The sequence below is a fragment of the Urocitellus parryii genome, chromosome 11, assembly GCF_045843805.1.
Source record: "Urocitellus parryii isolate mUroPar1 chromosome 11, mUroPar1.hap1, whole genome shotgun sequence".
Taxonomy (NCBI): Eukaryota; Metazoa; Chordata; class Mammalia; order Rodentia; family Sciuridae; genus Urocitellus; species Urocitellus parryii.
In genome coordinates, this window is record NC_135541.1 from 16965604 (window position 1) to 16993378 (window position 27775).

Here is a 27775-nt window from a genome sequence, read left to right on the forward strand (position 1 = left end):
ACTTTAACTAATTTATTTATTTTTATGTGGTGCTTAGGATCGAACCCAGGGCCTCGCCCATGGTAGGCAAGCGCTCTACTGCTGAGCCACAACCCCAGCCCCAGTTTTGGGGAATCTTGATCCAAAGATTTGTGATAGATTGTTTTCTGAAGATGAGAACTAAATATTATCAGCAATAAAAAGTCAGAAAATAGCCAGGCTCAATAACACACACCTGTAATTCCAGTGGTGCAGGAGGCTGAGGCAGGAGGATCATAAGTTCAAAGCCAGCCTCAGCAAGAGCAAGGCACTTAGCAACTTGAGACCCTGTCTCTAAATAAAACACAAAATAGGGTTGGTCAAGTGCCCCTGAATTCAATCCCTGGTACCAAAAATAGGGCAAAAAGTGTGTGTGTGTGTGTGTGTGTGTGTGTGTGTGTGTGTGTTTTCCTTAAGGAATATTTATTCTAGTTCTAAAATTTTATGTTTATTGAGACCATCATTGCTTATTCATAGTAATATTAGGGTCTGGTTTAATGAACTTACAAAATGATTAAAACATGTTTTTCTCCTAATGAACACAGAGGAAATTAGTTGCCAGAAAACAGGTAAGGTGCTGGGTGTGGTGTCATATACCTGTAATTCCAGTAACTCTGGAGGCTGAGGCAGGAAGATCACACGTTTGAGGCCAGCCTTCACAGTTTAGCAAGACTATGCAACTTAGCAGGACCTTGCCTCAAAATAAAACAGAGGACTGGGGATGTGGCTCAGTGGTTGGGTGCCCCTGGGTTCAATCCCTGGCACCCCCCAAAAAAGCAAAAACAACAACAAATTTAAATGGAAAGGGGGAAGCCAAAATATATGAAACACCTTCAGTCACCAGAGTCTTCTCTTAATTTAGTCCTGAAAACAACTCTATTAGCAAGTTTTCCATTTAACAGATGTGTAAACTAAGGCTTGTGTAAGTTAAGTCAAGTCATAGAGTCAATCAGTAAATAGGAAAACCGAATCTTTACATAGTTATATGTTACTCCAGCACCTCTGCTTTCTTCCATTGGTAAGCCATGCTGTATTCTAGAAGTGGAAGTAAGACAGGGAACAGTTACAATATTTGGTATAGAATGAGAGTTCTATACCAAATATTTGCATCTAGTGAGCTTGCCACAGAAAGAAATCTGTATCATTTGGCAAGAGTGGCACAACCATCCAATGATTCCAGTAGCCCTGCCTTTGTCTGTTTCAGGATATTTCATTTAAGTAAAAATGCTTTCTGCTGCAAATCTTAAGCCTAATGGTAGTGATTATATATGAGGTCTTTTGTGAACATTCATATGACAAATTTATCTTCTTTGTCACTACTTGCAAAGCAGTAAATTCTTGAAAACCATTGTGAACATGCCAGCCCCCACCAAAAAAAAAAAAAAAAAGTGTTTCACAGTAACTCTGAGGTTATTTGGAATGAGCTCCACATTTCTTCTGTCCTCCAATACTGGCACTCTTCACCATAAATGCCATCTTCTTCTGTTTCTGACTAATCTCCTTGTAATGACTGAGGTTTTGCCTTGTATTATCTGGCTTCTCCTGAACTTGCCTCTCCTTTATTGATTTGCTTTTTTACTATAACAACTGTGGTAATTATTGCTGTATTTACTGAGCATTTTCTAAGAACCAGGCACATTTCATAGCTCTTTATATGTTTGTGTCCTTGAATCTTCACAACTGCTTTATACTAGAAACTATTGCTGTGCTCTTTGCATAAATTAGAAAACTCAAGGCTCAAGGGCTGCTTATTGTAGCTCAGTAGTAGAAAGCATACATGTGTGAGGCTCTGAGTTCAGTCCTCAGCAAATGAGAGGGGAGGGAGGGGGAGAGGGAGAAAGAGAAAAGAAAAACCGAGGCTCAGAAAGGTGAGGGAACTTTCCTAATGTTAACAGATATAAGTGATAGAAAAAACTGGAATTAAAATTTTAGTCTGACTTCAAAGCTCATGTGCTTATATTGGTTCTGTGCTGACAATAGAGCACCTCCTGGATTCCAATGCATTTTCCACCCTTTGCATGCCTGTTTACATAATGGGAACTTCTGTTGCTCATGGTCTGCTTTTAGGCTAATAAATATAAGTACCTGAGTTCCAAAGTGTTGGACAATCTTAGGTTGGAATCCCCAGCACCGAAAAAAAAAAAAATTACCGTAGAGAGACCATGGGCTGGGGATGTGGCTCAAGCGGTAGCGCGCTCGCCTGGCATGCGTGTGGCCCGGGTTCGATCCTCAGCACCACATACAAAACAAAGATGTTGTATCCGCCGATAACTATAAAATAAATATTAAAATTCTCTCTCTCTCTCTCTCTCTCTCTCTCTCTCCCTCTCTCACTCTTTCTTTAAAAAAAAAAATCTTAGGTTGGATCATTCTTTCAGAGTGTTTTTTCTTTTACTCTCCCATTTTAAGGGTCATAATGTTTTTCTGACCACTATCAGTATGTATAATCCACAGTTTATGGCTGAAATTAGGATTGTATTATATGTAGCTTTTTCATCCAGATCCAAGATCAAGGCACCTTGAAGATGATGTGATGGCCCTCTTCCTGACTTCCTGACAGCCATCTGTCTTTTTGTTTTATCCTCCACTTAAAGAGCTGGAAATATCTCTTGTGAACTTTTCTATAATGCATTAATCCCATCCATGAGGACTCCACTACCATGACCTAATTATTTTCCAAAGACTCCACCTCTCTTTCACCATCATTTGGGAATTGGGATTTCAACATATGAGTTTGGAGGTCTGAGAATTTAGGGGGAAAAAAATCCAAACTCAGTTTCTCCCACTCTACACTATGTGGAGGAGGGGTGGCTCCCTGCCTGCCAAGCAGGCAATGCTACAGCAACAACCAGGTAGGTGTCTTCTAATTCAATTCAGTTTTGACACTGTCTACCTGGAGATAGCTTCACATTCCGTAAGTTAAGGGCTTAGTCCCCAAGATCAAACCCCTATTCAGGAGCCAGTCACAGGCCCTACATTATTTTACCTAACTTCTGACCAACCAGATATGAGTCAGAGTTCCTAAAATCACCCTCCTAGGGTACCATTATTTTCTTAGGGCAACCTACAGAGCTCAGGGAAAACATTTACAATTTTCTTGTTTATTACAAAGGATATTACGAAGGATACCAATAATACCAGAATGAAGAGATGGATAGGATAAAGTGTAGAGACAAGGGGTGCTGAGCCTCCATGCCTTCTCTGTGCTACTCTTTAGGAACCTCCGTGTGTTCAGCTCTCAAAAGCTCCTTGGAATCTTGTCCTTTGGGGGTTCATTGAAGTTTCATTACATAGGCATGATTGATTAACTCACTTGTCATTGGTAGTCAACTCAACCTTCAGCCCCTCTCACCTCCTGGGAGGTTGGGGAAGTGGGACTGAAAGTCCTAACTCTCTAATCTAGCCTTAGTCTTTCTGATGACTAGCCCCCTTCCTGAAGCTCCCTAGGGCTGCCAGCAAGTCAGTCAGTTATTAGAATACACACACACACACACATACACACACACACACACACACACACACACACACACATCACTACTACTTTGGAGATTGCAAGGAATTTAGGAAGTGTATACCAGGAAAGGAAGATGAGCAAATATACATTTCATTGGGAAAGGGGGATAACTTTCTTTTTTTTTTCCTTTTTTTTTTATTATTGTTCAAAACATTACAAAGCTCTTGACATATCATATTTCATACATTTGATTCAAGCAGATAATGAACTCCCATTTTTACCCCGTATACATATTGCAGATTCACATCGGTTACACATCTACTTTTTACATACTGCAATACTAGTGTCTGTTGTATTCTGCTGCCTTTCCTATCCTCTACTATCCCGCCTCCCCTCCCCTCCCCTCCCATCTTCTCTCTCTACCCCATCTACTGTAATTCATTTCTCTCTCTTGTTTTTTTTTCCTCCTTTCCCCTGTTTGTACATAATGCAGTGAAGTTACCCGAACAATCAGATGGTTTTAAAGTAAATGTATACCTAATGGACTCCCATTAGCCAGCTACTTACTCATAATCACCTTTATGGGGTTTTTTTGTGATTAAATTTATAAATATGTTTTGTGTATTCTTGAGCAGGCTTGCTTTTTTCTATGGCTCTGAGCCTGGAGAGTTCTAACCAAATTCAAAATCAGGAAAAGGAGGTGTGGGCTTTTGGGCTTTGTAGATCAGCAGCTTGAATGTGGTTGGCAGTCTCCTCCCCTTCCGCACTTCGGCTCAGAGTGTGCACTCTGGAATGACAGGCATTCCTGTGTGAGGAGAGCCAGCATGAAGACATTTGTAAGAACCACAAGTGCCCAGGCTGGAATACAGGGAACAGAAACTCCAGCAGATTAATTGACCTCATGCCACTTCCTGATTTTTGGCAGTGACACTGAGAAAAGGATTTCAGCTTGTCTCCTTTTGTGGATTTATCTTTTTAAAAGAAGTTTACTTTTGTCCGGGACAGTTTGTTGTCGTGAGATACATCAAACAGTATAATCATGGGGCAAGCTGATGTCTCCAGACTGGTAAATCCAGATGCAGTTGGTGAGTAATAGAAGGCAAAAAAACAGAAAATCTTGACAGAGGCAGACAGATTTACAGATGAAGTTCAGTATTTCATAGGAATTTGAATGCAAGAATTTTGATGTTCATAACTTTGGAGCATTTATAAGTTTGTGAAGAATGAATGGAAACAGTATTTTCATTCAGTTAAATTAATTTGCCACTCACAGTTTTGTTTTACTTGATCTCATTGCAGTTTTTTATATTATATTGCTAGAAAGTTGCTTGTTAATTTCTTGACTATATAGAAGATAAATGCTACCAGAACTCTTATTTAGAATTCAGAGGTATTTTACGAGTATTTTGTAATACACAGCCAATTGTTAATATGTGACAAAACCATTTTAAAGAATAGAGTTAATTTTTTAGACTTGGTTATACATTTTCTAAGTAAGTCACAGGCTTTTGGGGGATAGCTAGAGACCAAGTTGATCATTGCAGGTGTAGCTCAGAGTTTCAAAGCTGAAAAGGTTGTCTATTGTCATTACAAGTTCATTTTTCTAACTTTGTAGGGGTTTATGTATAAGATGATGATCATAAACTGAGGGAAAAGTTTTAAGTGAGTATTCACTAAGGAATTGCTGAATATAAGGAAGGCAAGAGAAAGCCTATAAATTGTTTCTGGACACTATACTATTCAAGAAAAAGATTTAGATCTTCATTTTGATTTATGAAGCATCAGAAAACATGTTCAGTCCTATGATGCTTTTTTTTCCTCTGAGAAATATATTTTGTAACTAGAGGGAAATATAAAAGTGTAAGAACACAGGTAACATTCCCTATCTATCATAATTTGATGTGATATTTAGTTCCTAAATTAGATAATATCTTGTGAACTTCCCAATTAAATATCTATAAAACTGTTTTTCATGTGTTACTCAAACTAAGACACATGGATCACAAAGTAAGTTATTCAGCAAGAGATTTTTGATACTAAGGTCAGGATTTTATTCACTTTACTTTGATCACCAGAACTGGGTCTTTATCAATTCAATAGCTCACTTTAGAAAAAGATATAGAGAAAAATGTGAAAACCCTCTAGGACCACTGCCCAATTTAAGAAATGAAATTAAAAACAGAGATGAGGGACTGGGGTTGTGGCTCAGTATTGTGTCCATCTATAACTAAAAGAAATATTTCAAAAAGCAAAAACAATATAATCTCCTCTGTTTGATAAATAATTTTGTAAATAATTTGCTTTTGAACCACTAAATTCTTGGGTGGTTTCTACTCCAAAGAATAGTTCTAAGTACTCTAATAATGTTAGACACTTATCTATGAGACAAAAGTAAAAAAGCTTTTACAATCAGATACATGAAAAATTGTGCTCTAAATGTGTAATATGATTTGAGTTGCATTCTGCTGTCATATATAACCAATTACAATAAATAAAATAAAAAGTGAAAGAGCTTTGAAAAACCCTAAATTGTTAAACAGATACAACTTAGTGATAAGGACCCCCCCATCTAATCTTAATATGCTATATGAAAGATTTCATGAGTAGATTAAAGATCAAATTGATCATTTTTTTTTTTTTTTTTTTTTTTGCCTACCAACAGCCCTGATAAAAAGATCTCTAAGGAAGAAATAAAATCACTTAGGAACCCAACTATGATTTTTGTATTCTCTCTGGATTTAATTTTTCGATTGTTTCCTATATCTAAATAATTAGTAGGCGTCAATAAGCAATTTTAATGCACTGACTCTATTATAATATTATTTGCAGTTTGTGGTGTATTCTATTTTTTTGTAGTTATAGATGGACAGCATGACTTTTTTATTTGTTTATTTTTATGCAGTGCCTCATGCAAGCTCTCTGCCACTGAACTACAGTCCCAGCCCCACGCTGTATTCTATTTTAAGCAGATCAGGACTAGTTTATGAAGGTTTAACATTGACAATGTTGAAAGCTATACAAACACAGTAGTTTCTTAATGAAATTTTTAAAGTAATTTTTAAAGATCAACTGTTTAGAAAGTCATACCAGGTTTTTTGAAATGATAAACAATATAAATTAAAACTTAAATTTTTTGTTTGATGTTCTGGGCCTATAATAGAGTACTTAGTCTTGAGCTTTGAAGTTAATGGTACTAGGTTGGGCAAGTGATACAAATACATGAATTTGAATATATTAAATTGTTTTCTGGTACTGAGGATTGAACTCAGGGTTACCACTGACCTGCATTTCCAACTCTTGGAATGGGGTCTTGCTAAGTTGCCCAGAGTAGCCTCAAACATGTAATCCTCCTGCCTCAGACTCCGAGTAGCTGGGAATTACAGTGTGCACACCCATCTTGAATGAGTTTCTATTTATTTTCAAGTCACTATAAATTATATAAAGGATTTTGTATAGATGTAATTCATGTCTGTGCTCCCAAGAAGTTTGCTTGTGGGCTGGAGATGAAGCTTGGTGATAGGGTGTTTGTCTAGCATATGTGAAGCCTTGGGTTTAAATCCCCAGTGCCACACACAAAAAAAGAAGTTTGCTTTTTAGTTGAAAATTTTATAATATAAAAAGAAATCTGGGGTGGGGTTGTGGCTCAGTCATAGAGCACTCGCCTAGGACGAGTGAGGTGCTGGGTTTGATCCTCAGCACCACATTAAAATAAATAAATAAAATAAAGGTATTGTGTCCAACTATGACTAAAAAGGAAAAAAAAATCTGAAAGAGTTGTACGTTTTAAAAGATTTATTAAAGCATTCTCCTTTTTTAAGTTAGTGAGTTTCCTTGGCTTATAATGAAAGCCCAGAGCTGTTAATCAAGAAGAATCTATTTTCAAACAAATAACCTTTTCCTGAGGACTTAACTGCAAATTTATTAGTAGCCATTCAGAATGTTTTTACTTTAAAATCTTTAAACAACTGATAGAATAATTGAGCATTTGAATAGAAAGTAGGAATTTATGCTGTGGTGTTCATTCAAAGAGATGAGTAATTAGGAGTTCATAGAAAAAAAATTATTCTTACAGGTAGCACACTCCTATAATCCTAGCAGCTCCTGAGGCAGAAGGTTCACAGTTTGAGGCCAGCCTGAGCAACTTAGTGAGACCCTGTCTCAAAATATGAAGAAAAAAAAAAAAAGGTGGGGGGGCCTGGGGATGTGGCTCAGTGCGGCCCTGGGTTCAATCCCCGGTACCTTAATTAATTAATAAATTAAGGGCGGGGGTTGTGGCTTAGTGGTAGAGCGCTCATCTAGCACGTACGAGGCCCTGGGTTCAATCCTCAGCACCCCATATAAGTAAATAAAATAAAGGTATTATGTCCAACTACAACTAAAAAAAGAAATACTTTTTAAAAAATTAATTAAAAGTAGGCTGGGGGTATAGTTCAGTGGTAGGTCTCCCCTGAGTTCAATCCTCAGTACCACAGAAAAAGAAAGAGAAGAGAAAGGAAGGAGATGTGCTGCTGTTGAATTTGGAATACCAACCAAAATTTATAGCCCTTGTGTCTGCCCAGTAGATTTTCTGTGTATCCTATCATCATGGCAATGTGTTTCTTTTTTCTACTTGCAGGTAAACTCTGGCAATTTTAAGGGTGTTCCACCCTACACCTCATAAGAGAACAGCTAATACTTTGGCCCTTTATTGTAAAGACTATCCTCTGCCTGTAATTTTTATCAAAAAAGTATGCACATCAAGTTGCCTAGATTAAAGCAGATCACATGATCACATTTCTAAAAAATTTCTGTGGTGCTGGGCATTGACCCAGAGCCTCAAGCATGCCAGGCAAGTGCTTCACCACTGAGCTATACCCCCACCCAGCATCACTTCTTGATGCAGTCATGGTAGCAAGCTTTATTTTTCCAGAGGTGGAATCTCAGAACTAATCGTACTTACAAATACAGAGAGAGTCCTTTTCCCTGTCTTCTCTTGAGTGCTTTGCCCTCTTTGTAATCTGCAAGGGTGAGAGCTATGCAAGATTTCCAGGAGAATTATGGGCCTCCTCTAGATAAAGCCTTCTTTGTTCATTAGTGACAGATTTAGGTTCTGTAATTTCATTGCAGTGTTTTGAAGCAATTCTGTAAATCCAGTAATAATCCTTTTAGCAAAAATGATTAAGTACCATAAATTAATGTTCTCTGTTCACAAAGTTCTGAAACTCTGAAAATGCTTTTTATAGCAAGATCTATTTCTAGGTAGGTGGCATAAAGTATATTAAACAGATAAAAAATCCTTAGATTATAAAGATATTTGGCTCTTTTTTGCAGGGCAGGGGCGGGGCACAGTACTGGGGATTGAACTCAGGGGCTCTTGACCACTGAGCCACATCCCCAGCCCTATTTTGTATTTTATTTAGAGACAGGATCTCACTGAGTTGCTTAGCACCTCCCTTTTGCTGAGCCTGGCTTTGAACTCACTATCCTCCTGCCTCTGTCTCCCAAGCTGCTGTGTTTATAGGCATGTGCCATTGTGCCTAGTGTATTTGGCACTTCTTAATACTAAAGTATGTATATTGTTGAACAGAACTCTATATTTTAAAATTCTGGACAAATAACTGATAACATTTTTATGGAGAAAATGAGAGAACTTTGTTTACTTTAAGTCTAAACATATTATTAAATGAGAGTTGGAGATTTACTTCAGTTGTCGATCACCTGCTTTGCACATATGAGGCCCTGGATTTCATCCCTACCACCATAAAAAAAAAAAAAAATTACATTCTGTTTCACATTGAAGGGAATAAATAAAGGGAGGTGGGATTTGATCAGTGCATCCTATAAAAATACCTGGCAATATATCACACTGAACCCTTTTAATATGTATACCCTAGTATATGTTAATCAAAATTAAAAGTAATTAAAAAATGGAATCTGATAAGGTACCTAAGTAGATGAAGAATTTGTCCAGATCCAATAATTTGTCACTTTATTACCAAATCTAGTGAAAACTTAAGTTTTCTGTGGACTTCAGTTGCCTGGGCCAAACCTGGCTGATTTGATTCTTAATCAAACTTAAGAATTGATTGTACCCAAGCACAGTGGCACATACCTCTAATAGTAGTGATTTGGGAGGCTAAGGCAGAAAGATTATAATTTTGATTCCAGCCTGGGCAATTAGGTAGACCATGTCTCAAAAAATTAAAAGGACAGGGGCTGGGGTTGCGGCTCAGCAGTAGAATGCTAGCCTAACAAACGCAAGGCGTTGGGTTTGATCCTCAGCACCACATAAAAATAAATAAGTAAAATAAAGGTATTGTATCTAACTACAATTGAAAAAAATATATTTTTAAAAAATTAAAAGGACAGCTGGACACAGTGCTCTCACCTGTAATACCAGCCATTCAGGATGTTGAGACAGGAGGATCACAAGTTCAAAGCCAGCCTCAACAATGGCAAGACCCTAAGCAACTCAGTGAGACACTGTCTTAAAATAAAGCCAGGAGTGGTGGTGCATGCCTGTAATCCCAGTGGCTTGGGAGGCTGAAGCAGGAGGATCTCGAGTTCAAAGCCAGCTTCAGTAATTTAGCTAGGCCCTAAGCAACTCTGGCAAGATCCTGTCTCTAAATAAAATACAAAAAAAGGGCTGGGACCAAGCACTTTGGCACAGGCCTGTAATCCTAGTGGTTCAGGAGGCTGAGGCAGGAGGATCACAAGTTCAAAGCCAGCCTCAGCAGTGGCAAGGCCCTAAGCAACTCAGTGAGACCCTATTTCTAAATAAAATACAAAATAGGGCTGGGGATGTAGCTCAGTGGTAGAGCTACAGCAGGAAAGAGGGGGGAAGAGAGGAAGGAAAGAAGGAAACTAAGTAATTTAAATATCCGGGCCTGGTTTCAGATACTACTACTACTGAAACTCCCAGTATAATTTGGGTAAATATTTTCCTCTCTTAACCTTTGCTCCCTCCAAGATTCCCGACTGTGTAACATGCTTTCCTAGTGGCCTACAGTTACAGGACTCAAAAGAAAAGTTGTTTTCTTTGGAACACACAATCATAAAACTATAACTAACATTGTGTACTCTATTTTCTGAGACAAAAAGAAAAAAACACCTTTTTTTGTTGCTTGTAGAAAGAATCACCATAAGGCGATTTAAAATCCCATAACTTGTTTGAGTAAACAAGTAAGATATGTAAGTGTGACTCCAAACCTGTATTTCTTTTGTCCTATTGGAAATGGGAGTAAAGCGATCATAAAATCAGAGAAGTTCACCATTCTTGTCCCATTATTTACATAAATAGAACAAATTTTATCATTGCAAAAATACAGTGGTAGTTTTATGGTACCCGAGAAGACTTTTGTTGTGTAATGTGTTCATCTATAAGTTTCTTTCTTTAATTTTCTTTTTTTTTTAACATTTTGTTTAGTTGTCCATGGACCTTTATTTTATTTGTTTATATTTTGGTGCTGAGAATCTAACCCAATGCTTCAATATGCTAGGCAAGCGCTTCACCAATGAACGACAATCCCAGCCGCTCTCTTTAATTTTCCAAGTGATGCAATTGAATTCTCTTCCTGTCAAACAAAAATTCATAGTAAGAAGGTTAAGCCAATATAGCAGTTTTAATATATCTAACAATGCTACAGAGATTAACATCTTAATTAGACCTAATCAGCCATTGATTGGATTATAGACTAGCAATCTACTGTCTTTTATATATGTCAGTATTCCAAACACCAAAGTAATCTGATACCCTTGGCTGATTTAACTCCCTTAATAGTTCAGACTTTTAGAATTTTGTGTGGGAAATAATTTTTTTTATTATGTTATTTTGAGATAGAGTTTTGCTCAATTGCCCAGTCTACTTTGAATTTGGGATCCTCCTGCCTCAGCCTCCTGCGTAGCTAGTATCACAGGCATGTGCCACTGTACCCAGTTGTTTCTGTTAATGTTTTGATTTTAGTTTCTCCTGGTTTTCTTTTTAGCATATTTTATCATAGTTTAGATTTTATATATATATATATATATATATATATATATATATATATATACACACACACACACACACATATAAATTTATATTTACTTCATTTTTACCCTAGGATTATTAAATACTGCAGAAACATAGTTTTTGGTTTTAGCTGCCTCCCTCCCCAACTTTTTTTTTTTTTTGATACCAGAGTTGAACCCTTAAGTACTTAACAACTAAGCCACATCCCTAGCCCTTTTTATATTTTATTTTGAGACAGGGTCTTGCTTAGTTGATTAGGGCCTAACTAAGTTGCTAAAGCTGGCTTTGAATTCAAGATCCTCCTGCCTTAGCCTCCCAACCTGAGTATATTTCCACATTATCATTTAATTCTTGAAGATCCCACCCTTCATATAGAAGACATTTAGTGAAATCAAGTTCTTGTGATTCCCCTCTGGTGTTATCATAATGGATTTGGGAAAGGATAAGCAGATAATTTACCCTTTTCACTAGGAATAATTATAATCAACATCTTCTTTTATAAGCTTTTCTTATATCTTTCATCCTTTACGAATTAAGATTTATTTATTTCAGCAAATATCTTAAGCAAAGAGTGGGTGACATTTTATTTTAAACAGTTGTAAGTATTGATCTAGAAAAGCTAAAAGTTGTGTTTCCAGAGCCACTCCTAAAGTAGAGTCCACACGAAATGTTTACTAGTTTGACTTTGGAGTACTATCTCTCTCCCACCTGCCTTATCAGTAGCATGAAGAATCTGTCTCAACTTGAAGCAAGATCTGAAGAAATATTGTGCATAGCAATTAGTGAAGAAAGATTCAAAATACAGAATATGATTTATAAATAACAAAAAGAATCAGTTATCTGATGTAAAAGTAATATACAACAACAATCTAAATCATTGCTACATATAATTTAAGTCCAAATTTAATTCCTCCCAAAGGAAGTGAACTCAGAATTTATAAAATACCTTATGAAATTTGAAGTAGTTATAACTGGATGACAAATTAGTTTTAAAAAGGACTAGTAGTAAGAAAACACTGGAATATGGTTTACCATAAGAATCACTTGGAGATACCAAGTTTAGTGGTACACTCCTATAATCCCAGTGATTCAGGAAGCAAGGGAATCACAAGTTCAAGGCCACCCCTGCAACTTAGCAAAGCCTTTAACAATTTTTGAACCTGTCTCCAAAATATATATGTAGGGGGGTGGGGGATGCGAGAGCCTGCGGGAGCTAGTTGCAGTGGCACATGCCTGTCTGTAATCCCAGTAATTTGGGAGGTTGAGGCAGGAGTATCACAACTTCAGTAATTTAGCAAGGCCTTAAGCAATTTATCAAGACCCTGTTTCAGAATAAAAAAAAATAAAAGGGCTGGGGATGGAGCTCAGTGGTAGAATACCCCTAGGTTCAATCCCCAATACCTAAAAAATTTTTTAAAAAAAATCACCTGTAAGATTCCCCCACCTGCTTATACTGGAGATGAGACCCAGAACCTGGTGTATACTAGGCAAATGCTCTACCATTAAACTATGTCCCTAGCCCCTGGTGAGATTTTTAAAAACAGATTCCTAGGTCCTAACTCCTGGAGATTCTCTGTGTTGACAAGGTAGTGGGGCTGATTCCAAATATTTGGATAGATTTGGGAGTCACTGAAACAATTTTCTGTTTGTTGTGGAGACAGTACGGTGGGAGGAAGAATATAAAAATATGAATAGAACGAGTTGGGGATAATAACTGGAAAGACTAGGTGTGGCTGAACCCCACTGCATGAGACTAGAGTTTTAAAAACATGAAAATTAAGCACATTTGTATACAAAAGCAAAGAAAGAACTGTTCTGGGTTTTTTGTTTGTTTGTTTGTTTGTATTCAGCAATGTGTTCAGTGACTTCCTTTTTACATAAAGAGGTGAGCTATTGTTGCCTGGCGACATGGTACAGGCCTGTAATAATCCCAGCAGCTCGGGAGGCTGAGACAGGAGGATCTCAAGTTCAGAGCCAGCCTCAGCAAAAGCGAGGCTCTAAGCAACTCAGTGAGACCCTGTCTCTAAATAAAATACAAAATAGAGGTGGGGATGTGGCTCAGTGGTTGAGTACCCCTGAGTTCAGTAACCAGGGGGGGAAAAAAAAGAGAGCTATTCTTTTTTTTTTTTTTTTTTTTTTTTTTTTTTTTTATTGTTGGTCATTCAAAACATTACATAGTTCCTCATACATCATATTTCACAGTTTGATTCAAATGAGTTATGAACTCCCAATTTTATCCCGTATACAGATTGCTGTATCACATCAGTTACCCTTCCATTGATTGACATATTGCCTTTCTAGTGTCTGATGTATTCTGCTGTCTGTCCTATTCTCTACTATCCCCCCTCCCCTCCCCTCCCCTCCCCTTTTCTCTCTCTACCCCTTCTACTGTAAATCACTTCTTCCATTTGAATTATCTTGTCTTACCCCTCCTTTCCTCTTATATGTCATTTTGTATAACCCTGAGGATCGCCTTCCATTTCCATGCGATTCCCCTTCTCGTTTCCTTTCCCTCCCACCTCTCAACCCTGTTAATGAAAATCTTCGTCTCAAGCTCTTCGTCCCTACCCTGTCCTTGTTTCCTCCCCTTATATCAGAGGAGTCATTTGGTATTTGTTTTTTAAAGATTGACTAGCTTCACTTAGCATAATCTGCTCTAATGCCATCCATTTCCCTCCAAATTCTATGATTTTATCATTTTTAAATGCAGAGTAATACTCCATTGTGTATAAATGCCACATTTTTTTAATCCATTCATCTATTGAAGGGCATCTAGGCTGATTCCACAATCTTGCTATCGTGAATTGTGCTGCTATGAACATCGATGTAGCAGTGTCCCTGTAGCATGCTAAGAGAGCTATTCTTAATGATAGATGTGACTAAACTCGTCCACGGATACATTGGACATTTGCTTTTTCTTTTGTTTATTTATTGTGGTACTAAGAATTGAACACAGGGCTGGGGATACAGCTTAGTTGGTAGAGTGCTTGCCTTGCATGTACAAGGCCCTGGGTTCAACCCCCAGTACCACCAAAAAAAAAGAAAAGAAAAGAAAAGAAACACAGGTGCTCTACTACTTAGCAACATCTCCCAGCTCTTTTTTTTTTTTTTTTTTTTTTTGGTACCAGGGATTTTTTAGCTCAGAGGTGCTTAACCACTAAGCCACATACCTAGCCCTATTTTGTACTTTTATATTTTACTTAGAGACAGGGTCTCGCTGAGTTGCTCAGTACCTAGCTTTTGCTGAGGCTGGATTTGAACTCATGATCCTCCTGCCTCAGCCTCCCTAGCTGCTGGGATTATAGGCATGTGCCACCATGCCTGGCTAATTTTTGTTTACTAAAATGGGATCTAGCTAAATTGTCAAGGCTGGCTCAAACTTGAAATTCCTGTACCTTAACCTCCCAAATCACCGGAATTACTGGCAATGTGCCACTGTGCCTGACTGACTCTACAATGGACTTTTTAATACAAACTAAATTTGTTTCCAGTTCACCTGCTGAAAGACATAAATAGATTTAAAAGGATTTCATTCTGCATTTTTGTTTATGGCACTGGGGATCAAGCCAAGAGTTATGCCTGCTAGGCTGGCACTCTTCCACCGAGCCACATCCCCAGCCCTTTTTCTCATTTTAAATTTATGAGAAAAATATGACACAAAAATATATTGTTCTCTGGGCACAGTGGTGCACACCTGTAATTGTAGCAACTTGGGTGACTGAGGCCAGAGGATCAAAGCCATCCTTAGCTACTTGGTGAAACTTCATCAAAATTAAAAATAAAAAGGGAGAGGAATGTAGTAGTAAAGCACTCTTTGATTCAATCCCAGTACTTTAAAAAAAAAATTATGAATGCCTTGAAATGTCTTCAGTTCTCATTGACATTTCATATTTGACAAAATACTGTCTTAATTAAAATACCAACTTTTTTTTGGCGGAGGGATACTGGGGATTGAACTCAGGGGCATTTGGTCACTAAGCCACATCCCCAGCTCTATTTTGTATTTTATTTAGAGACAGGGTCTCACTGAATTGCTTAGTATCTTACTTTTGCTGAGGCTGGCTTTGAACTCGTGATCCTCCTGTCTCAGCCTCCTGAGCCACTGGGATTACAGGCATGGGCCATCATATCTGACTAAAATACCAACTCTCAAAAGCAATACCAAGTGTTCACCCTACTTCCACTCTTGGGGTCTGTTCCAAGGTACCACTGAGGGGAAATATCAGAAATTCTCCTAATATCTCTGGATATGGAACTCAGCTCACTCTACCTTTTTAAAATATGGTCCAGTGTTACCATCAGATTCTAGTACATTTTGGTAAAAAATTAATGCAATTAAGACCTGTGTTGCCCTTGAATAAATCATGCATCTAGGAAGAAAAGAGTTACTGTCCTGTGTCATGTCCTTCTGTTGCACTTTAGTAATCAGAATCTGGAAGTCTTCTGACAGCACACTAATGCATGAGCAGTCATCACTGCAGTTACCGATAATTATAATTGTGTAAATCTGACCTTTATCATTTTCCTTAGACTTCTTTTATCAACTGAAAAAGGATCAAATTTGTTAACTATTTCTAAAAAAGCATTAATAGTTATCTGTTGTATATTTCCTCTTACGAAAAAAAAAATCTTCATTGTTAAAAGAAGATAATTTTTATACTATATGTGTTACACTCCACCTTCCTAAAAGGTGTTATTTCCCTTCACTATATAGGAAATACATCATGTGTTTCTTGATGCATTTTTATAAAATAGTTCCACTTTGATTCCAGGACCCTTATTCCACATGATTTTTTTCCCCCTCAAGAATTCTCCAGAGAAACTTGGGACAGTAGGTGGAGTGCAAAGTTGTATTGTATTGCCTTCCTGCTTTTTTTGTTGCCTTCCTGCTTTAAAAAAAAAAAAAAAAGTTCTTGGCCCTGCCTTGGCTGCTTCTTTTTCTACCATAAAGCTAACTATTTCTAAATCCTGCATGCTTTATTTTAAGAGGGACTCACAGCCTTTCATCTTGATCCTGCACATATATCTTCATAAAGCGTTTCATGTTAGCTCCTTAACAACAGGACAGTCCCTAGAGTGATACCATGATAGGCAGACTGGAATCTCACTCTACTCTTTGAAAAATTTCCTTCCATTTTAAAACACCCTTTCTAGGGCTGGGGATGTGGCTCAAGCAGTAGCGCGCTGGCCTAGCGTGCGTGCGGCCCGGGTTCGATCCTCAGCACCACATACAAACAAAGATGTTGTGTCCACCGAGAACTAAGAAAAAATAAGTAAATGTTAAAATTCTCTCTCTCTCTCTGTCCCACTCTCTCTAAAAAAATAAAAATAAAAAAAAATAAAACACCCTTTCTAGTATACCCTTCTCTCATCCCAAGCACCTTCCAATTCTCCAAAACTACCTTGAGTCTTTTTTGTAAAGGAAAAAAGCCTGCTAAACATACACAAGTAAGGTGTTAACACTTGATGGGTTACCTTATACACTAAAAAGGGCATAGAGAGGACAGTGTTTAACAAAATAATTACTAACCAAGGAGTTTCCTGCTCGGTGACACGATGTGTCATACATACTGGGAAGACATCCACATTTTGTGTGTGTGTGCCTTTGAAAGATTTTGACCTGATTCTGATTATTTTGCTGAATTTTTACCCTAAAATGATGTTAGCTTGGTTTGATTCCTTTAGTAATTTATCTTATATGTATTTTGATGTTTGGTATCCATGTGACGTCAGGAGTCTGACTGCATGATTGTTTATTTTTGCTCCAATCCTTTCCAGTTACCACAGGAAGAGAGGGAAGGAACATTTTAGAGAGATGCTGAAATAATCAATTGGCTATTCTCTTCCTTCTCTCTCTCTTCTTCATGTAACAGAAGAAGCAGGCCAGCCCACTGCAGACCCAGGCATGGTCATGGACAGTGTGGAAGCTGGAGACACAACACCTCCCACCAAAAGAAAAAGCAAGTTCTCTGGCTTTGGCAAAATCTTCAAGCCCTGGAAATGGAGGAAAAAAAAAAGTAGTGATAAATTTAAAGAGACATCAGAAGGTGAGATATTAAGATTTATGTTTTGAGTTAAAGAGTTCTCTATTTTACAAGTACCCAACTTTTTTTTATCTCTTCCCAAGGTCCTGTAGTGCCCTAATTGAAAGCAAGAGTTAAATCTTTTAGAATTTAAACAGCTCATGGCCACTCACTAAGCCTTATATTCTGTAGCTTTATTTCCAGGTTTATATTTTGATGGGATTAGAATCTATTGAGTGGTAATAGAGTTCCTGCACTGTAGCAGATCTAAGGTGCTATTGCTTTTTTACTTTGCCTACTTCCCTTCAACACAAAGTGCATCCATAAATGCCTTACTATTATAATTCATTTAAGCTACAATTATGTAAGAGTACTTCCTTTTGGAAATGATACTTTCCCAGTAGGACAGGATGTGAAAGAAATTAATGTGGTTTCATTGTTGGATTTGGTTTGGTTTGGTTTTTGGCAGTGCTAGGGATTGAACCCTGGGCCTGGCACGTGCTAGGCAAGTGCTCTACCACTGAGTTACACACCCCCAGCCCCAGAAATAAGTTTTAAAAACTGAAGTTAGTTTCCCCTGTGCTTTTCTTTCTTAAAAATAGAAGAAATTTAGCCAGGTGCATTATCAGTAGCATATACCTGTAATCCAAGCTACTCAGAAAGCTGAGGCAAAGGGTTTATAAATTCAAGACCAGCCTCAGCAACTTAGCAAGATCCTGAGTATAAAAATTAAAAAGGGGCTGGGGATGTGGCTCAAGTGGTAGCGTGCTCGCCTGGCATGCGTGTGGCCCGGGTTCAATCCTCAGCACCACATACCAACAAAGATGTTGTGTTCGCCGATAACTAAAAAATAAATATTTAAAAAATTAAAAAAAAAAATTAAAAAGCCTGGGGCCATAGCTCAGTGTTAGAGTACACCTCAATTAAATTCCAAGTACCACAAAAACATAAAAATAATAATTTTTAAAAAGTAGAAATTTGAATCACTTTATTCTTTTACCTGTAGATTAAGAATAAGAGTAATGTTGACTTTCCAACTGCCACATTTCTGAGTGCCGTTTTCCAATTCAATGTTAGTTTTAGAGCGAAAAATATCTATGCGAAAACCAAGAGAAGAGCTGGTTAAAAGAGGGGTACTGTTGGAAGACCCTGAGCAGGGTGAGTTTCAAATTAATAGCGTATGCTGTCTCTGCACTTGATATTTGATTGGGTCTAACTAGGTATTTGAATTTTCTTTCTTCATTTTGTGATTGCTGTATTTGTGGTGGAGTGGGAGTTTTTAAACAAATTCACTCTTCCTTTTAAGTGTCTTTTAACTCTTGAGTGGTTGGCGAAGGATCCTTGGACAAGCATTCCTTGTCTCTGTTAACTTCAAGTTTTTGCCAACTACCACAGTAGTTGTTACTTCCTTTTCTTGATCAAGCTTGTCTCCATGCCCATGTTTCTGCCCTAATTTTCTGTCATATTTCAACACTCATTGCTAGTTTAATAATGTCAGAGCTTTCTTATGAAGCAGTTTATTATAAATGTAAAACTATAGTATCATATATTGGTAACATTTTATTTCTCTTCTTTTTACATATGCAATAACTTACTATAGTAGTTATCTTGCTCTCTCCCTTTTTTATTTTGTAGTACTGGAGATAGAACTCAGCTCACTCTGCCATTTAGCTACAACCCCAGTCCTTTTTATTTTTTATTTTGAGACAGGGTCTTACTAAGTTGCTCAATCTAGCCTCAAATTTGTGATCCTCCTGCTTCAGCACCCCCAAGTTCCAAGGACTACAGGCATGGGTCACTGTGTCCAGCTACCTTTATCTTTAGAAGCACATTTTCGCTTATTACTTATTTGCTTCAGACTCTTCCACGTTCATTCTAAACCCCCACCTCTTATAGGGCTTGCCTGAAAATGACAGTTTAATCTCCTACTATTAGTTTGTTATCCTTCATAGCCCTGCTTTTGTTGGCCATCCAGTCCTACCCATAACCATTTCTTATATACAAAAATATTCTGCCAAACCAAATCACTTGCCAGTCCTTCAGATATGTCCAATAATTTCTAACCTTTATACATTTCCTTCCTCCTAGATAGACTGTCTTTCATCAGTGTGGTAGACTTCTCTTTCAGAGTCTCGATGTAGACACTGTTTTCTGTCAAGCTTTCCCAAACCCATTCCCACCCCAATAGCCCTTCACATAATATAGCTCTTGACAGCACTGTAATCACTTACATTTATTCATATAGAAAGATACTTCACAAATAAAAGGCAAAAAGATATTTATTATAAAGGAATTACTTCCACTATTACTAGAAGGATACAGGTAACCTAGGTCTACATAATATGCTAAAACAGGAAGAGGGACACAAGAGGATAAGAGAAGCTCTTCTCACAGTCTGACCATACCACTTTTGCCACTTGGCCCTTTCCTCTTTTCTCCTTGCAGGTGGTGAGGATCCAGGGAAGTTAAGTCATGCTGTATTAAAGAATGGCCACACCACCCCCATAGGGAGTGCCAGATCATCTAGTCCAGTCCTAGTAGAGGAAGAACCAATAAGAACAGCAAATGTTAACAGTCTTTTTCCAGAAGAGGACCCAAAGAAACGACTGGGTAAGATACTGGATTTTTCATTTATGAGCCGTGGATCATTCTCTTTTAACACAAATTTGTGAGAAAATAAGAAGAATGAAGCTGGGTGTGATAGCGCATGCCTGTAATTCCAGTAGCTCAGTAGGCTGAGTTAGGAGGATCTCGAGGTGCGACCTCAACTCAGTGTGACAAGACTCACTGTGATCCAACTCAGTGAGATTCTGTCTCTAAATGAAATACAAAAAAGAGCTGGAGATGTGGCTCAGTGGTCAAGTGGCCCTGAGTTCAATTCCCAGTACAAAAAAAAAAAAAAAAAAAGAACTAAAATCCAGAGAGAATTATGTTCTTCTTTATGAATTTATTAACTACTTACAACATTTATTGGAACCCTCTACCCCCAATTCTTCACAAAATTCCTAAATTTGTAACTCTCTCTCTCTCTCTTTTTTTTTTTCTCTCTCTCTTTTTTATGGTACTGGGGTTTGAACCAAGGGGCACTGTATCACTGAGCTACATCCCCAGCCCTTTTATAAATTTTGAGATAAGAGTCTCACTAGTTGCAGGGGCTGGCCTCTAAGTTGCAATTCTCCAGCCCCAACCCTGTTTGTTTTTATGTGGTGCTGAGGATCGAACCTAGTGCCTCACATGTACTAGGCAAGCACTCCGCCACTGAGCTACAACCCCAGCCCCAAATGTGTGATTCTTAAGGAGAGAAAAGATTTTAAATATTAGATTTCAATGGGACTTTTTCAAGCTACATGCTTCTCTTCTACTGAAGGAATTTTTTTGTGCCTCCTCTCGTAGTCTGGTCCTTTGTGTAAAGAGTCCCTACCATAATGAGCCTCTTACTGAGACTAACTTAGTGTTGAGGGTTACTGGGCACGGTGGCACATACCTATAATCCCAGCTACTTGGGAGGCTTATGCTGGAATGTTGTGAATTCAAGACCAGCCAGGGCAACTACCCAGCCCCTGTCCAAAGTAAAAAAAATTTCAAAAAGAGCTGGATATGTAACTCAGTGCTAGAGTACCCCTGGCTTCAATTTTCAGTATGGGGGGAAAAAGTGTTGTAGAAAACAGAGAACTATAGTCTGTAAACAGATCTATAAATGGAAGAATTGATGAAGCTGACTGTAAATTCATAGATATATTTGCCTCGTTATTTTCTCCCTGTAATCACATCTTTTATTATACAGGCTCAATTGGAAGCCAGTCTAATTCTGAAGCAGAGTCTGTATCTGAGAATGTACCAAAACAGCCTTTACTTCCCCCTAAAAGGCCATTGTCCTCATCTCATGAAGCAAGTGAAGGGTCAGCAAAGGATGTCACTTCTTCTGGCAGCATGGCAAGGACCATCTCCTCCGCCTCTTCTACCAACATAGCAACTGCTGCCACCATTGCTGCCACAAACCTAGCAAAGACTGTTAATTCCTTTGTCACCCCTTCCCCAGCACCCAGGACTCTGCCTGCTGCTCCTGCCAGCACTAACACTACTGCTACCCCAAGCCTTTCTCATATGGTCCCTGCCAAGCAGCCCCCTATCCCTCCCCCTAAACCAGCTCACAGAAATAGCAACCCTGTTATTGGTAAGTAAGTCTTCAGGCCTTTCATATTTTTGGTTTGGTTTTTGATGGTTATTTTATTGGATAGTTGATATAATACTGATCCATACTAAAAGTGTTTATTACCTTGTATATTATCTGAATGTCTTCAGCATAGGGAAAAGTTCTTAAAATGAGGCAGATGAAAATATCACTAAAACTGAGTTCAGGGCTGGGGTTATGGCTCAGTGGTGTTGTACTTGCCTGTACATGTGAGGCACTGGGTTCCATCTTCAGCCCTTTAAAAAAAAATTAAGTTCATATATGGAAAGACTAATATCTATTTCCTATAATAGTATTTTAAAGCAATATATGTAGTTGAAGGACCATATATATGAAATCATAACAGGTTTAACCTGCATTAAATTATCTGTAGCACTTAGTGAAAAAAGTTAGGATAATTCCACAGCTTACAAGAAGCAAGACATACTTGTCAGTTTAAAACTTGGGATCTGATAGGCATGGTGGCACACCTGTAAGCAACTTGGGGACTGAGGCAGGAGGGATTGCAAGTTTGAGGCCAGCCCGGGCAACTTAGTGACAGCCTGTCTCCAAAAGAAAAAGGGTTAGGGATGTAGCTCAGTGGTAGATTGTCCCTGGGTTCAATCCCCATTACCACCACCACGCACACACACACACACACACACACAAAAAAAAAAAAAAACAAAACCTGTGACCAGGCATTGCATGTTTGAGACCATCCTTGGCAACTTAGCAAAACCCTGGCTCAAAATAAAATTAAAAAGGGCTGGGGATGTAGCTTACTCAGTGGAAGAGCAAGTCCAGTAGATAAAAACAATGATTTTGTAGATGCCTATGTAACTTGTGATTCAGCGCCTGGCAGAGTATCTTCATGGGAACTGCAAAAGGTATTATTTAAATTGTTGTGATAAAATCATGTTTTATCTTAGGAAAGTTAAGAATGCCACTCTTGCTGGGTGTGGTGGCGCAAACCTATAATCCCAGCGGCCCAGGAGGCTGAGGCAGGAGGATCACAAGTTCAAACCCCGCCTCAGCAAAAGCAAAGTGCTAAGCAACTCAATGAGAACCTATGTCTAAATGAAATACAAAAAAGGGCTGGGGATGTGGTTCAGTGGTCAAGTGCCCCTGAGTTTAATCCCCAGTACCAAAATAAAAAATGCTACTCTTAAATTAAAATAAGTCAAGAAAGCAGGGAAGGTAATCAGTAAATTTTTATGGGGTTAGTACATTTTTGCATTTATCTACAGTATTATTTAGGTCTATTTTCTTTACATAAATGTATACCTTTAGTGAACTTTCAAGAAAGGAAGGAGTAACTTAAGTGTTTCAGACCTAATGCAAATACAGTTTTTCAGGAAAAATAATAATAGGCTTATTTCTGCTTAAAGTTACTGAGTGAATTGATAAATAAATAGTATGCTCATTGACTATCTAATATTACCAAGTTGGGTGGAGTGACTGTAATCCTGAAAAGCAGGTTTGGATATATTATGAGTATGACAGGTTGGAGTGGCCAGATAAAAACAGGATGAAGATTATTATTGTATCATTACTCAGATGGGTAATGCCACATTGACTTATCTTTGAGGAACTTGAAGAGCTTTCTCATACTATTTTCAAAACCACTTTGTACCATAGTAAACTGATTTTATCTGTTCTAGAGATAGGGCAATTAGAACAGGAAGACTTTGTAATTCACCACGGTTGTAGTTAGTGAGAGACAAAAACTCAACTCTCAAATCCAGACCTCTTCTCTACATTGGTTTTCTCAAACCATTGTCTAGACTTATGCTCTCAACAGGATCACCTACAAGTCTTATTAATACAGATTGCTAGCTGGACATGGTGGCACAAACCTATAATCCCAGCTATATAATCCCAGCTACTCAATAGACTAGGCTGGAGTATTACAAGTTTGAGGCTAGCCTAATTAATGAGACCCTACCTCAAAATAAAAAATAAAAAAGGCCTAGGGATGTAGCTCAGTTGTAGAGCACCCCTGGGTCCAGTACACAGTAGCATCAAATAAACAAAAAAAAAAAAAAAGAATTTTAACTAGCTTTTTACTTTGAATGTCCCCAATGGAATGAGATTTAGGACAGTAAAATTTTATTTCAGGAAAACTTATGAAACCATTTGAGAAACAATAGATATGATTAGAGATTGATGATAAAAGAGAGTTATTCTTTAATTATTTTGCAAGGTTAATTTCTTTTTTATGTGATGATCCACTTGTTACATGGAGCCCTCCCAAGGGAGTGAGTGGGCTGGATCAGTGCCTGAGTCATTGTGGGCTTTGGGAGGATACATAGGGATATATACTATCATGATACAGAGTAAGGGCATCTCATGTAATAAACATACTGAAGACCCACTTGAACCAAAACTCTGTGCACAGCCCTGTGGATATGCTGGTGGATATAAGTGTTCCCCTCCCATCAAGGATACCACTGTGTAACGGGGAGTGAACATGGGAGACAAGGGATAAGAAGTGCTAACACAAATAAAGATCAGAGACAATAGGAGTCTAGTAACCACAGAGGATACTAGCTAAGTAGTTACCAACATCTGTGACCTCAGGTATCATCTCAAGTGATACAAGGAGAATATGACATTAAAGATAGAAAAGCACTTACATTTCTTTAAAGAGCTTTGCATTTGCTATAAAAATTCAAGATGTCGTCTGAACATGTGTCGCATACCTATAATTCCAGTGACTCCAAAGGCCCACACAGTAGAATCACAAGTTTGAGGCATGCCTCAGCAAGTTATCAGTGCCCTCAGCAACTTAATGAAACCAAACCCTGTCTCAAAAAAAAAAAAAAATTCAAGATGTCTTTATTGATAATTTCATAATACAGAGTTGAAGAATCATTATTGTGTTTTTTAGACAAATATTAATATTGAATATTGAAATTTCTTAATTAAGTACTCTTGTACTAAAGAGCTTTTGATTGGCTTTTTTTGTTTCTATTCATATTAACTGTATACCAACATCAAGTTATAAAGTTGTCATATCATGGCAACAAAATGAGATACTTAGCAGAGTTTTACTATATTCATTAGGCCCTCTACCTAAATAAACACAGATTTTGTTTCAGAATAAAATATATAGGGAATGACAAAGCCATCAAATTATATAATTTGCTTGAAAGATTTAAGACTGAGCTCAGCTCTAATTTTAAACCTGGGCTGGCCCCTCAAAGCTTTGTAAAGCGATGTTGAATTGAAGTGTTGCTTTCTCTTTTCCAGCTGAACTGTCCCAAGCAATAAACAGTGGTACATTATTATCAAAACCATCCCCACCCTTACCACCTAAGAGAGGCATTCTGTCAACCTTGGTATCCACCTCGGAGTTGGCTGCTGGCATCAACACAAAAACACCAAGCGATCAAAAAGAGACGAATACATGCTCTGTGGGCACTGAACCAATGCTGATGATCCCACCTCCTTCTCCATCTCCCCCGCTGCCTACTCATACACCTCCAGAGCCCCCACGGTCTCCACCATTCCCTCCTAAGACTTTTCAACTTGTGCCAGAAGTTGAGATTCCACCTTCCTTAGATCTTGCCCAGGAGGATCCCCAGCAGGAAGATCAGAAAAAGGAAGTCCCCAAGAGGATATTGGACCAAAGCTTTGGGGAGCCCCATGTACCCTGTAGGCTGCCCCCACTCCCCCTACATATTCGAATTCAACAGGCCCTGACCAGTCCCCTTCCCATGACTCCTTTAGAGGGTTCTCACAGAGCTCATTCATTGCTCTTTGAGAACAGTGACAACTTTTCTGAGGACAGCAGTACCTTGGGTCGGACCAGATCACTTCCCATCACTATTGAAATGCTGAAAGTGTGAGTGCCTTTAAAGCTTTCTTCTTGTTTTTCCTTCTTTACTCTTAGCCCTGCTTGGAAAAAATTACTTTAAAAAGAGATTTAGCTCGGTTGGTAGAGTGCTTGCCTCGCACGTGCAAGGCCCTGGGTGCAATCCTTAGCACCACAAAAAAAAAAACCATACAAAATTACTTAAAAAAAAATTTGAATAAATTTAAGGTACAAAGAGTATTCTGCCAAAAGGTCTTTTTTTTTACCCTGTGATTTCTGTAACTTTTTTTTTTCATAGAGATTTCCATGATGACATAAAAATTACATGTTTATATATAGGAAAATTAAAATCACTACTTTTATGAGATACAAAGGTGAAGTATATTACATGGTACTTAAGAGCCTTGCCTTATATAATGAGATAACCCTGGATTCAAATCCCAGCTCTACCACTCCTAGTGTGTTGAAGTGTAAGTTAATTGATCTTTCTGTTTCTTAGTTATCTATAAGTGGGAATGATATCTCCTGTAGGCCTGTGAGAATAAATTTAAACAAATTCTAGAAAGCACCAATATCTAATAAGTGGTAGAGCTGGGATTTGAACCCAGAGTCCTTTAGATTATAGGTATTTAAAAGTTTCTTAGCATTGTTGTTAAAGCTAAAGGAGGGATTTATACGTTATTTCATTAATGGATTTTCCCATAGATATTTCAGTTCTTTATCTTGCAAACCAGTATCATCTTTGTTTCTGAAAAGAAAATATAATTATGTGAATTTGTTAGTCCAGACGATGAAGAAGAGGAGGAGCAAACCTGTCCTTTGGAATTTGTTGAAGATGTGGCATCTACCTCAGTCATTCCTAAATTACCACAGTGTCTGCAGGAGGAAGAAGAAAAGGAGAGTGACTCAGATTCAGAGGGTCCCGTTCAATATCGAGATGAAGAGGATGAAGATGAAAGCCATCAGAGTAAGAAAGGAAGGAATAGCAAAAGAGAAAATTCTTTTTTTTTTAATTTTTTTTAGTTGTGAATAGAATTTTATTTTATTTATTTATATGTAGTGCTGAGAATCAAACCCAATGCCTCACACATGCTAGGTAAGCCACAACCACAACTCTACCACGGAGCCACAACCCCAGCCCAAGAAAATTATTTTATAGATAAAGCTATTTGCAAATAAGATGAATGGAAACAAGTATCTTTTCTGTCAAATAATCTGGTTAGCTATTATTGGAAGCCACTGTAAAGGACTCATCCTTGCTATCATTCCTTGGTTAAAATTAATCATGAACTGGGCACACACCTATAACCCACCTACTTGGTAGAATGAAGCTGGAGGATCACAAGTTCAAGATCAGACTCAGAAATTTAGTGAGAGCCTGTCTCAAAAAAAAAAAAAAAAAAATTTAAAGGGTCTAAGGCTACTGGGCGCAGTGGTGCACGCCTATAATCTCAGCATCTAGGGACGCTGAGGCAGGAGGACCATTGAGTTCAAAGCCAGCAACTTAGCAAGGTCCTGAGCAATTTAGCAAGACTGTGTCTCTAAATATAAAGAAGGACTGGGAATGTGGCTCAGTGGGTGAGCACCCCTGGGTTTAATCCGCAGTACCAAACAAAAAAAGGTCTGGGGCTGGATGCAGTAGCATACACCTATAATCCCAGCAGCTCAGAGGAATTGCATGTTCAAAACCAGCCTCAGCAACTTAGTGAGACCCTGTTGCAAAATAAAAAATATAAAGGGTTGGGGATGTTGCTCGGTGGTTAAGCACCCCTGGTTTCAACCCCTGGTAAATTAGAGCACTGGCCTATCATGTGTAAGACACGGGATTCAATCACCAAAAAAAAAAAAAAAAAGCCCTAGCAGCCAGGCATAGTAACACATACCTATAAAACCAAGAGACAGGAGGATTGAGCCTCAGCAAAACAAATAAACTGGGGATGAAGCTCAGTGGTGAAGCACTCCTGGGTTAAGCCCTCAGCACTAAAAAACAAAAACAAAAGAGTGGGCTGGGGATGTGGCTTAAGTGGTAGCAAACTTGCCTAGCATGTGTGAGGCACTGGGTTTAATTCTCAGCACCACCTAGAACTAAAAAATAAATATTAAAAAAAAAAAAAAGAGTGCCTGAGAGGGAGCCAAGTAGATTGAGCCATTTGAGCTTTAGTTTGATTTTATTTTTTATTTTATAACCAAAACTATTCATCCAGGGAGGAGCTAGGGAATGGTGATAGGGAATAAGCAAGCGTGCTCCAGGCCCTGGGTTCAGTTCTCAGCACCAATCAATCAATCAATAAGAAGTCTATTT

At 38.2% G+C, this 27775-nt stretch overlaps 1 protein-coding gene across 3 annotated transcripts in view; it reads left to right on the forward strand.

The window, feature by feature from the left end:
* Positions 1-27775, forward strand: part of Phactr4 (phosphatase and actin regulator 4) — a 95946-nt gene that overhangs the window by 48819 nt on the left and 19352 nt on the right. The window contains exons 3-9 of one of the 3 annotated variants that reach the window (XM_077791315.1): positions 16235-16293; positions 17336-17509; positions 18563-18643; positions 19931-20095; positions 21270-21659; positions 24909-25503; positions 26256-26440. In XM_077791315.1, coding sequence (XP_077647441.1) covers positions 17368-17509; positions 18563-18643; positions 19931-20095; positions 21270-21659; positions 24909-25503; positions 26256-26440 — 1558 coding nt within the window. In that variant the 5' untranslated portion in view covers positions 16235-16293; positions 17336-17367. Of the gene's footprint in view, positions 1-4470; positions 4558-16234; positions 16294-17335; positions 17510-18562; positions 18644-19930; positions 20096-21269; positions 21660-24908; positions 25504-26255; positions 26441-27775 lie in introns of those variants that run through there. The other 2 variants (XM_026391663.2, XM_026391664.2) reach the window with 2 other exon arrangements.